Genomic DNA, 12,422 nt, shown 5'->3' on the forward strand with positions numbered 1-12,422 from the left:
GACAAAATAAAAATTTAAGTTTTGAAAGACACAGCAGAAAACAGATTTCTATTGATTTTTCAACTCATTGGAATCGTTTCTTTTCCATACGTTAGTTTTCCGATAAATTTACTGTCCTATTGTGAACCTGCTATAGTACGAATTCCATTCAGATTGCATTTCTTGGAAACTTATGGCAGTCGCTTTATTTTGCACACATACGCACTGAATACAATCATATAGTGAATATTTTCAAACAAAAATTAAGTTCTACAAAAAAACACCATTTTGACAAAAAAAGTATATGTACGTCACTTATCAGTTTTGAATAGAGTAAGTGCATGGGGCATATGGTTAACATTAATTCTATTTGTTCTATCTGTGCTGGGTCGTTTTAGAATGAAGGAGTTATTTCTGTATTATGTTTCCTTTCTTAGACTCCCAGTATTAAGAAAGGTCTACATTTACTATTCCATGGATGCAAGATAATGCAACAACACAGATGGTGGTTTAAAAAAAGTTTCTTTATCGCAAACGCAAACTTCTTATGCCGAGTTGATCGTTTGCAGGTTGGCTCTCAATGGCCATTTTCCATGTGCATAAACCCTTTTGCGTTTGCATATGCTGATCAACATGCAAATCATTCGTGCATGCTTTCACCAAACTGTTCCCACGGTATTCTTTCCCATCATATCTGACTTGATAACCTGCATGGCTTTATCGGTGTTCATGACATTTTATTTTGTGTGTGTAGTTCATTTGTAATCGTGTTATGTGCAAAATACAAAATTTGAGCACACTGTCTTGTCCTGCAAGGTTTTATTAGTGCAGTAAATTAGCAGGCAAATAAATTTCCATTAGTGGCACTTTTCAGCCACAAATGATCATTATGAATCTCTTATTCATGCAAAAAAACAATAACTTCATTGAAATTTGAAGTGTGACGACTGATTAATTTTATGTTTCCTTGTTAAATTGCTTCACGTTCAGAGGAAATTTTATATTATTCTGGTCATTGTTGAACGGTTCTGGGAAAATGCATTTGACAAAAAGGAAACAATGTGTTGAATTCCTAAATGAATAAAATAGTTTTTAAGAAGGCGCAGAAATTGGCTTTCATTGTTTTGGGAAATCTTAAGACATATTTCTTATTTGGTCTAAAACCAATCCAAGATTGTGGTTTAGCCATTGTCACGCCAAAGTCAGTGCAAACATGAAAGGTTATTTCTGCAAAACCGGTATGAATAGTTATAATTGTTTTACTGACGACATATGGTTGGTTCTATCTATAAATTGTGACTCTTCCAAACATGAACGCACACATCTTAGTTGAATCGACAACATGCATAAGGTAATATTGTCTTTCTTTTTGGTGGTTTGTGTTTTTGCACCTCATGCGAGTGCAAGTTGGGTGCACCACATGCTTTCTGCTATACAAGAAATCCTTAAACATGAAGAAGAAAAATTTCACTCTAAGGAAAAAGAGAAGAATCACGAGCACCACCACGAGGCGAAAGTAAAGGGCAACGAACATCACAATGAAACAAAAATACATGAACTTAAAAAAATGCACCACAAAGAAACTGAGGAGAAGAAACACGAGCATCACCACGAGGCCAAGGAGAAGAAACACGAGCATCACCACGAGGCCAAGGAGAAGAAACACGAGCATCACCACGAGGCCAAGGAGAAGAAACACGAGCATCACCACGAGGCCAAAGAGAAGAAACACGAGCATCACCACGAGGCCAAAGAGAAGAAACACGAGCATCACCACGAGGCCAAGGAGAAGAAACACGAGCATCACCACGAGGCCAAGGAGAAGAAACACGAGCATCACCACGAGGCCAAAGAGAAGAAACACGAGGTCAAAGAGAAGAAACACAAGCATCACCACGAGGTCAAAGAGAAGAAACACGAGCATCACCACGAGACCAAGGAGAAGAAACACGAGCATCATCACGAGGCCAAACAGAAGAAACACGAGCATCACCACGAAGCAAAATGCAAGTAAGATACATCCTATTTCCACTGTAGTTTTGCCTAAATTTTCAGTTGTGATATCCTTTCTGACAATATTCAACATATTCTTCAGGGATTCTGCAAAACTTGCCGATATGTTGAAGCAAGCTTATGACGATGCGTACTTTGATGCCTTCCTGACTGAGTAAAGTTGTTCACTGAACAAATTTTGTTCAGTAGAACATAAGCAATAAGATTTTGCAACTATCAAAAAACCCAAACGGATGTCGATTTACAAAATAATTCAATATGACGATTCTGTACCTGGTGATTTTTCTTTAAAGCAAGTTTGTAATGTCCTATCGGCCAATGCCTTTGCTTGTTTGCGTTTCATAATAATAATGCAACATATATATTTATATATACAGACTATTTGTGAAAACCTCTTTCCAGATTTATTATTGCACTGAGAAAGTAATAAACAGAGAATGTCCGTGTTTACAGCAATGAAAGTTGTCTTTTATGCAGCTTGCCTTTATGCCCTTAAGAGAGAAAAAACTTTTTGAGTCCAGCCTTTACGATAGAAACCCCTTGGTTTTAAAGCAAAGCAATGAAAAATAAATGCCAAGTCAGCACTCGCGATGGCCATAGAGGAAGTGGCCGCGCCAGTCAGGCTGTAAAGCAATGTTGTACAACATACATTGCGTGGGCCACAATTTGCTATTCATGGGCCCTCTAGACGACCAGTGGCTCTAATGCGCCGCACCGGCTGCAACCCCCTCTCCTGGACCCTGCATGCCTCACGTAAAAATCAAATACAAAGGACACATGGACTGTTTGTAAAACATAATCTGTCAGACATTCTTAAATGTATGCTTTAATTTTCGCAGCAAACAAAGTATTCAAACAAAGTATTGCTCCACGTGGTTCTTCTCTGTAATCTGGAACCTAGTTTCGTACCCATCAGATTAACTTGACTGAAAAGTACCACAAATTGTTAATATTTCAGATTGGTAATAAAAAATATCACCACAAATACATCATAGCGGTTCTGATATTCTTTGGGTTAGTAAAATTTCCATTGGAAAGTTTTTCACCTTTTTTTCACCACTACCACAGCATATGTGATGTAATCTATTGCGATATGCGACGTTGCAATTGACACACCTTTTTTAGTTTCATACAACTCTAAGTCTGCTGTCACCCGACATAGCATTAATAAGCTTTGCGTGTGACGTCATTGTAGTGGTCTCCTGTCTTATTGGTGTGTGAAAGTGATTAACGACACTGCACTTTTTTGTCAACAATCTTTCGTTTCCAAAACAGTTGATGAACTTTATGGTTCTGACTCTTTTCCCTCGTTTTTTGGACAAATTTTATTAATGTATTTTTACGATTACTGGAAGCGTTGATGGCATGTCCAGCTTCAGTTCCTGATGAACAAACCTGTTGAACAAATAATAAAATAATACTGGATAAGTATCAAAAAGTACAAGTTTGCAAACTACACTTAAAGAAAGTTTAAAATATTTTTGTGTTTTAAGCAAAAAATGGATTTAATGCATGTAATGGGTTACATCTGCCAGAGTGTGTTTAGCTTGTTGAAAAAGTGTTGTGACCTTTGTTCACATGTTGAAGTCCTTTGTATAATCCTTGTTGAGAACATCCTTTAGAATATTGATGTATGCTTTAACTGTAACAAGAAAGATTCGGAAACGATGATAAATCCAACATAAACCACTCGTTTTAAATTTTTTTAAAAATATCACAATTTGCAAATAATCAGTAGTATTTTAGCTTATACCACTTACCATCAGCTTCAGAAATGTCTTCGTCTCTGTAAATCGATCAATACAACAAGTTAGGTTTGAATGCGCAAAATAAGAGTAAGGTTAAAATTACGGGAATAGTATTTCAGGCATGCGTGACAGATGGAAATTTCTTCTTCGAATAAGAATTTCCAACACAGAGCACAGTCTTTTCAACACATCTTGAACTTACCGATATCCATGATGTTTCTTTGAAGCTTTGTATCCACCTAAAATTCCTCCGACAATGGCTCCTTTAACTGCTCCTGCCGCTGCCCCTGCAGCCGCTCCTGGTGCACCTCCTTTAACAAATCCATTAACTGCTCCAATAGCTGCTCCTTTGAGTGCTCCTTTCGCCGCTCCTTTGAGCGCTCCTTTCGTCACAGCACGTCGGTGAGAGCGGTCGGCCTGAGTCTCAACCAACAACAAGTATAGGAGCAATAGGGCGAATATCTTCTTCATGGTGATGATGATGGTGCTGGTGGTGCCTACAGAGAACTGTATGCTTCACAAACCCCTTTCCTCTTTTTATAAAGCTTTCTTCAACAGATGATAAGTCACAGGAGTTTTTTTTTCTTTTTGTTGATAACCCCCAAAACTATTTCATAGTAGAGAACAATAATTCTGTCTACAAAAGCACCAAAGGGGTAGGGTAATGATCTGTACATTGTTTAAAGGTTCTATATGCAAATCCCTTTCAATTCGGATGGTTAAAATATTGTTGTTTCACGAAGCTGTTTATCCCATGTGTGAGTTATTATTGTTCTTTTGTTAAAATAAAAACAAAACATTAACTGTATGATTGGTGTAACTTTTGTGGTGGAATTTATCAAATACTTCATTACCTACTCAAGTCACTATTCTTTAGTCAAATCAATAATTATTTACATATATATTTTTCTCTCGTTGGAATTTCCTTTGCTTCCGTAAAGTTTCCAGGAAGTTTGCCAATGACCCTTTCTAATCTCATTACTACGAAATCATTTCAGGCTGCGGCTTTTTTGCCAATAGTAACAATTAGTTTATTTTATTCACATTCACAATGAAGACTCTTGAACAATAAATAATCAAAATTCAAATCCAAGAAACGACCAAGTTTTTTGATGAAATTATCTTCCAAGAAATTATCTTTTTATCCAATGTTGTCTGGGAAACTAACAAACGGACGTTTTAATTTGAAAACGAAAAGTGATTCGCAAACGAAAATGCAAACGCAAAGTGGTTTAAAAGCAAGAAACAATTCACCCCATTAGTTGACAATCAGTCGTTAGTTGACACAACTAGCAATGTGAAGGAAAATATATCTATCGCTGTATTGTCGGACGCTATCACCCTTCCGTATTCTATTTTGCCTATGGTCAGCACCTATACATAACGCATCAACCATCTCAGATATACATCGTACAGTAATATCGTGGCTAAAACAACCAGTTTTTTCAACATTGTGAGGACTCAATTCGTAATTCTGTTGATCGTCCTAAACTGGCTGTTTCAAGTCACCAATATTTGCATTGGCCAATATACAGCCAGGTTTCAGAGAATATCCTGGTTAGTCGTTTGGTAGCTTAAACCAGACATATGCGGGCTATTAAAGAAAGCTTTCAGGTATATATCCAATTTTATTGTTATTGTGCTAAGGAGAGTTGGAATTGACACTGAATTGCAACTGAGTGTATTTTTTTACTATTGTTTATTTACTCACCATTTTTGCCATCATGTTGGCCAAAGTAAAGTCCTACAAGGGACCGATAATGTGTAAACCAGCGGTCTGCAAATAGAGAGTTGCAGCCCAGATTTGTATCATACAATCATCCGCCTACTCGATTCGCTAAACATTTAGATGTAATAATGTACTTTTATAGTCTTCCAATGTGCACTTGTGCGAAAGTCTTATGGTGTATATAGGATATATACTGAAAATACTGAAGAACGGTTTGTTTATTTTTCTTATGATCATCCGTTGTATTATATAGTTTGTTGTCACACATGTTTTTGTCATCGTTTGTTTCTTAAATATTAGGTATAGGACATGTTTACATTGTCTGGGTTGGCAGCAAGTAGAGCCTATGGAAGTAAAAGTGCACATGCACGTAATAGATGGGGCAACAATGATGGTAAGTGTTGTGTAATTGTATCATTATGTGTCCCAAAGTTGACCTTACAAAACGGCGCTTAAGACTCGCCGTGCAATCAGCGTGTCTGGCAATGCGACTCACGCCTGTGGATGTACTGCGCACCTCAGTGGCTAATAATTGCGTTCCTGGCGTTATTTGCGTGTTGGCTTTGCCTATAAAACCTGCGCACCGTTTTGTATCAATACACTTGAACTGTTTGTGACTGAAGAATACAACAGTTATTTGGCGACGAGGATGGGATTTCTGGTCATGGAGAAGCTTGTGGAGATGATGCAACGTCAACTTAAAGCCCAAGAGCGTCAACGTGAAGTTCAAGAACGTCAACTTGAAGCACAAGAACGTCGACACCAAGAACAACACGAAGCCCAAGAACGTCAACATGAAGAACAACAACGTCGACACCAAGAACAAATGGAGGCGATGATAGCAATTCTGGGAAAGCCTCGCTCGAGTGAAGGATCGACGGAAGGAACGGCATCAACGGTAACTCACCTAAATACGCCCAATTTTTTGCCTTTTGATTCGACTTCAGAGCTGTGGGTTGACTACTGGTCCCGGTTTTGCACGTTTGCCAAAGCTCATTTGGTACCTGACGATCGACTGGCCAAGGTATTTTTGACGAATCAATCTTCAACGGTGTACAAGATGCTTTTCAATTTGGCTGCACAGGAATCGCCACCAAGAGACATCAATGAGCTCACGTTAGAAGAAATCGTCCAACATATGAAGTTTCAGTTTGACCCCAAACGTTTCATAGTCCGCGAAAGGTTCAAGTTTTGGACCGACATGAAGCGCAAGCCGGGAGAAACAATTCAAGAGCTCGCTGTTCGCATTCGACAAAGCGCAGCAACTTGCGACTTTGCATCCATCATAGATCCATTGGATGAAGCTTTACGCACTCGTTTTATCTGTTCAATTGAAAACGAGGCGGTTTTAAAAGCTCTGTTTAGGACAAAGGATGACGAATTGAGTTTTGCTCGTGCGATTGACATTGCGGTTGAAACCGAAGATGCTGCCAAAGTGGCTAAAGAAACTGTTTACGGGATGCAGCCATCGACTTCGGTGTTCAAGGTACGTGCTACAGCTAAGCCGTGGGAGAAACGTAAAGTGGATTCGAGGACGGTGCAATTACCTGAAGGGAGGAAATGTTATCGATGTGGCAAGACTTCGCATCAGGCTTCCGAATGTCGTTTCAAGAATGCAACCTGTCATTTTGTCACCTAACTGGACACTTGGAATCCGTTTGCCGCAAAAAGATTCGACAGCGCTCGTCCCATGGCGTTAAAAGAATTGAGAAACTGAATTGCGTTTCCAGTATTGAAGCAGCCACGCCCAAGTTGGAAGTTCCAATTTGCATCAACGATCGTTCGCTGAACATAGAACTTGATACAGCTACCGGCGGAAATTTTCTGTCAAAAGAAACATGGAAGAAGATTGGTTCTCCACAGCTGCACAAAGCAACGTCGCAGTATCAGTCTGCAAGCAGGCACAACTTGCCGGTGATGGGCACATTTACGTCTGCTACCAGTTATGCAGATTCCGGAAAAGTAGCTTACCTTCATTTCAACGTCTGCGACATTCCACGTTTGAATTTGGTGGGGCGGAACGGAATACAGAAGATGGGTATTTCGTTGGACAAAGTTCTGTACGGCAAGTCAAGCTTACAAGCTGCAGAGGTATTACAAGCCGTAACCGCTCAAGAACCGCAAGACATATCACTACATGAAGAGTGTGTCAAGTTGTGCAGTGAATTCGCAGAACTGTTTAAGCCCAATTTAGGCTGTCTTCAAGATTATGAACTGGAGGTACAATTTAAGGACGACGCAAAACCAGTTTTCTGCAAACCGCGTTCAGTTCCGTTCGCTATGCAGAGTGATTTGTCCCAGGTTTTAGATGCCGGGATAAGCAAAGGAATTTGGACTCCAGTGAAGTTCAACGACTGGGGTACGCCAATAGTTCCGGTCCGCAAATCAATCACTTCTTCGCAAAAGCCTGCTTTAAGAATTTGTGGTGATTATTCCGTGACTGTCAATTCACAATTGGAAGTTCATCGTCACCCATTGCCATTACCAGAAGATTTAATGCGGAAGTTAGGTGGTGGTTATGGCTTCACGAAGATCGATTTGGCGGATGCGTACAATCAAATCAAGTTGGGACCAGAAAGTCGGAAGAAGCTTGCTCTGAGCACACATCGCGGAGTTTTATTACAGAACGTATTGCCTTTTGGTATCAGTTCTGCGCCAGCTTATTTTCAAGAAATTATGGATGATATCACTAAAGACCTACCGGGTGTAGCAGTATATCTAGATGATATATTGGTCAGTGGTTCGTCTGCCAAGGACCACCTTCACAATCTCAAACGTTTGTTGCAACGGCTCCAAGACAAAGGCTTACGTTGCAGGAAGCAAAAATGCAAATTTGCTCAACAGCAGGTTGAGTACCTTGGCCATGTTCTCTCCAACAAGGGCATCACGAAGGGTTCCAAAGTCGACGCTGTACAACGTATGCCTGCTCCGCACGATGTACCGACGCTGCGGTCTTTCCTTGGATCTGTACAATTTTATGCAAAATTTTTGCCTGCAGAATTTTCAACTGTAGCAGAACCACTCTACCGTCTCACAAAGAAAGGCATTCCTTGGAAATGGAGTCAAAAAGAAGAACGTTCTTTCAATCAGCTGAAGGACTTACTATCCAGAGACCAAGTGTTGGTTCATTTCAATCCATCCATTCCTGTGGGTATTGCCTGTGACGCATCAAGTGTTGGAATTGGTGCTACGTTGTTTCACCGTTTTCCCGACGGCAGTGAGCGACCAATTGCCAATGTTTCTAAAACTTTGACACAAAGCCAGAGGAATTACAGTCAAATTCAAAAGGAGGCTTTGTCAATCGTTTACGCTCTAAAGAAGTTCTTTCAATATTTGTTTGGAAGAAGATTCATCCTGATAACGGATCATAAACCACTGATGTCTTTATTTGGTCCGCAAAAGCCTACACCAGCTTTGGCAGCCAACAGGTTGGCTCGATGGGCACTTTTCTTGAACCAATTTCAGTACACCATCGAGTATAGAAAAACCAACGAGCACAATAATGCTGATGTTTTAAGCCGACTTCCACAAGGCGATGATACAACTTTCGACGGAGAGGAAAGTGCTGATGACGTAGACATCGTTTGTGCCATCGAAACAGTCGGAATGCAAGTGCAAATGGACTCCTCAGCACTACGAAAAGAATCTTCAAAAGACCCAATATTGAGCAAGGTGATTCAATACACGCACGAAGGTTGGCCAAGACAATCTTCCGATGAACCGACGGAAGAATTCCGGAAAGTGAGTAATTTTCTCACTACGTCATATGGAGTTCTTATGTATGGCTCCAGAATCGTCATTCCAGCAAAACTACGTGACAAAGTTTTGCAGCTACTGCATTTGGGCCATTTCGGCATGCAGCGCATGAAGCAACTGGCCAGGACAGTGGTGTACTGGCCAAACATAGATCGAGACATTGTGGACATGCGTCGAAAGTGTGGCACATGTGATGAGCACAGAAACGTAATGCCGAAGGCTCCCGTACATCCATGGATACTACCCGAGAAGCCATGGAGTCGAATTCATGTCGACCATGCCATAAATTTTATGGGTTACAACTGGTTGGTTGTAATTGATGCTTATACGAAGTATCCATGCATTCACCGTACTCAAGCAATCACCGCTAAAGCAACAATGGATCTTCTCGACCAAGATTTCGCGCATTTCGGATATCCACACTCAATAGTGTCCGACAATGCACCATCGTTTACATCGGAGGAGTTCCGAAACTACTGCAAAGAAAGGGGGATTGTTCACCTTACAGGCGCACCTTATCATCCTGCGACCAATGGGGCAGCGGAGCGCTTGGTGCAAACTTTCAAGAAGGCATTACGAAAGTCTTCTGAGCCGCCCATGAACGCATTGAGAACTTTTCTCATGCAATACCGCCGTATACCAAACAGTAGCGGATACTCCCCAAGTGAACTTTTAAACGGAAGGCAAATACGAACAAAGATTGACACCATGATGCCTTCTCCAGTACATGATGTTCAGAAAAAGCAGTTGCAAGGAGTTAAACACGGTGTTTCCACTACACGCGTTAACAGGACATACAACGTCGGTGATCCTTGCTATGCACTGTATTACGGACCACGGCATGACAAAGACCCACGATGGGTTCCCGCACTGGTCATCAAACGTTGCGGAAGTCGAAGTGTTCGGGTTAAAGTTATTCCCCGAGGTCCGATATGGAGACGACATATTGACCAACTTCGACCCAGATATGCATCATCCCAAGATGACGAGCCAGGAGATGAACCAGCAGATCACCCAACATCACGCGATGCATCCGATGATGAAGAGTCCGGTCGTGCCGATACGCGCGACACGGTCACCCCTGAGACTATCGTTAGTCCTGACAATACTCATTCACCTGCGGCGCAGGAGTTGTCACACGGGGAGAGTTTACCCCGGCGCTCGAAACGGCGTCCGAAGCCTCCCAAATTTTATGGTTATTAGTGTCATTTTGCGTTGTTCCATAACCCAATATTGGCGGGGAGGTGTTGTGTAATTGTATCATTATGTGTCCCAAAGTTGACCTTACAAAACGGCGCTTAAGACTCGCCGTGCAATCAGCGTGTCTGGCAATGCGACTCACGCCTGTGGATGTACTGCGCACCTCAGTGGCTAATAATTGCGTTCCTGGCGTTATTTGCGTGTTGGCTTTGCCTATAAAACCTGCGCACCGTTTTGTATCAATACACTTGAACTGTTTGTGACTGAAGAATACAGACTGAATACAGACTGAATATTTGTTTTTACGGGAAATACGGCGAATGCGTTCATCTCCAGTAAAAAACAGTAGGCTTACTTATTGTTATTCTTATGCTCAAATTAAAATTTCACTTTTGAAAGACACTAACATTCGTCAAAAGATTTTAAATCAAGGTTAAGACAACAAGAACGTCACTCGTATTTCCGATGTGGTTTGATTCCTTACGTGCCTGACGTCCGTGGCTAAAGGTGCTACGTCATTCGTAAGTGCCTTTTTGCGGATTTTTGTAGAACTTTGTCACAGTGTTCTCGTGCATCTACCTATGTAAGTCTGCTATAGCCCGACATAGGATTGGTAAGCATTGCGTGTGAAGTCATTGTGGAGCTTCGTAGTATCTTATCAATGTGTGACAGTGATTTTGGAAACTGCATTTGTGTGTTGTCAATATTCTGGTTTTAAAACAAAGATTGTCGACTCTTTTCCTTCGTCTTGTTACGCAAAAAATAACCAAACGTCAACGATTTTAAAGAATGCAACACAACAAGTGCGGACTCTGCTTGTGGCCCCTTCTACAGGCCACTGTTGAGCAACGCTGATTTAAAGTCACAAGGATGGAGGCACTAAAAATCACATCTCTTGGTTTCTCCTAAACCTTTCTTTGTTTGTCATTTTGGCCGAAAGCATTAAAATTTGTGACGAACTTTGTTGTATTAAAGCACAAAAAGTAATTTTTTTAGCGAATTTTGTTGATGAAGTTTTACGATTAGGTGTTGACGCATCTTCAGTGTTGGTTTTTCACGAAAAAACCTGTTGAATGAATAACAAGTTTATTCTGGATGAGTATTAAAACTTACAAGTTTGGAATTATGATTAAACAAAGCCATAACAACGTTTCAAACGTTTGGTTTAAATATTTTTCCGTATTTTAAGCAAAAGATGCATATAATGCAACTAGGTTATATCTGCCAAATAGACTATATTAGGCTTGATGTAAATATTTCATCACCTTCGTTCACATCATGTTGAAATCCTTTGTATAATCCTTATTGAGAACATCCCTTAGAATATTGATGTATGCTTTAACTGTAACAAGAAACGTCGTGGAAACGATAATAAAATCGTCGTGGAAACGATAAAAAAATTCGTTTTTACATTTTTGCAATCACAATTTCCAATAATCAGGCATATTAGCTTATACCACTTACCATCAGCTTCAGAAATGTCTTCGTCTCTGTAAATCGATCAATACAACAAGTTAGTTTTGAGAGTCTTAAGTACAGTAGGGTTTAAATTTCAGGGATTGCATATTAGGGCAAAATGCGTAAAAATGCCTTTTTATACCAAGAATAATTGGCAACACAGAGCTCTGGGCCTTTTAACACATCTCAAACTTACCGATATCCACGATGTCTCCTTGAAGCTTTACGTCCTCCTTTAATTCCTCCTTTTATTCCTCCTACAGCTGCCCCTATAGCTGCTCCTGCAGCTGCTTTACGAATACCTCCTTTAGCATAGCCTTCAATTGCTCCTGCAAATCCTCCTGTAACTGCTCCCTTAGCAGCTCCTTTGGCAACTCCTTTCAAAATGGGATGGTTGGCCTGAGTTTCAACCAATAACATGAAAAGAAGCAAGAAAGCGAATATCTTCCTCATGGTTAAGGTGATGGTGGTATCTTCAGAGTACTGTTTGTTTCACGACCCCTTTGTCTCTTTTTATAAAGATTTCAACAATTGATAAA

At 40.5% G+C, this 12,422-nt stretch overlaps 3 protein-coding genes across 3 annotated transcripts in view; 2 read left to right on the forward strand and 1 right to left on the reverse strand.

Annotated features, from left to right (window-relative positions):
- The window catches only part of LOC145888774 (glucoside xylosyltransferase 1-like), an 83,672-nt gene that overhangs the window by 59,428 nt on the left and 11,822 nt on the right, over window positions 1-12,422 (forward strand). The window lies entirely within an intron of this gene.
- LOC145889479 (uncharacterized) lies at window positions 1,314-2,404 on the forward strand. The gene is made up of 2 exons (XM_082980441.1): window positions 1,314-1,989; window positions 2,075-2,404. Exons 1-2 carry the CDS (start codon window positions 1,322-1,324, stop codon window positions 2,148-2,150), a joined length of 744 nt encoding a protein of 247 aa, XP_082836567.1. The 5' UTR covers window positions 1,314-1,321; the 3' UTR covers window positions 2,151-2,404.
- On the reverse strand, window positions 11,377-12,348 carry LOC145890352 (uncharacterized). The gene is made up of 4 exons (XM_082981341.1): window positions 12,080-12,348; window positions 11,890-11,915; window positions 11,691-11,767; window positions 11,377-11,491 (listed from the first exon to the last, which is right to left on the reverse strand). The coding sequence occupies exons 1-3, from the start codon at window positions 12,334-12,336 to the stop codon at window positions 11,697-11,699; spliced, it is 354 nt and encodes a 117-aa protein (XP_082837467.1). The 5' UTR covers window positions 12,337-12,348; the 3' UTR covers window positions 11,377-11,491; window positions 11,691-11,696.

The sequence above is a fragment of the Ascidia mentula genome, chromosome 2 (assembly GCF_947561715.1).
Source record: "Ascidia mentula chromosome 2, kaAscMent1.1, whole genome shotgun sequence".
Lineage (NCBI taxonomy): Eukaryota > Metazoa > Chordata > Ascidiacea > Phlebobranchia > Ascidiidae > Ascidia > Ascidia mentula.

What these genes read in the sequence shown, in the direction of transcription:
- LOC145889479 (XM_082980441.1), top strand. Translation starts at nt 1,322, where the DNA reads ATGCATAAGGTAATATTGTCTTTCTTTTTGGTGGTTTGTGTTTTTGCA. An exon ending in CACCACGAAGCAAAATGCAA is followed by an intron (nt 1,990 to 2,074) that starts GTAAGATACATC and finishes CATATTCTTCAG; the next exon opens with GGATTCTGCAAAACTTGCCG.
- LOC145890352 (XM_082981341.1), bottom strand. Translation starts at nt 12,336, where the DNA reads ATGAGGAAGATATTCGCTTTCTTGCTTCTTTTCATGTTATTGGTTGAA. An exon ending in AGGAGACATCGTGGATATCG is followed by an intron (nt 11,916 to 12,079) that starts GTAAGTTTGAGA and finishes ATCGATTTACAG; the next exon opens with AGACGAAGACATTTCTGAAG. An exon ending in AGACATTTCTGAAGCTGATG is followed by an intron (nt 11,768 to 11,889) that starts GTAAGTGGTATA and finishes TTCTTGTTACAG; the next exon opens with TTAAAGCATACATCAATATT.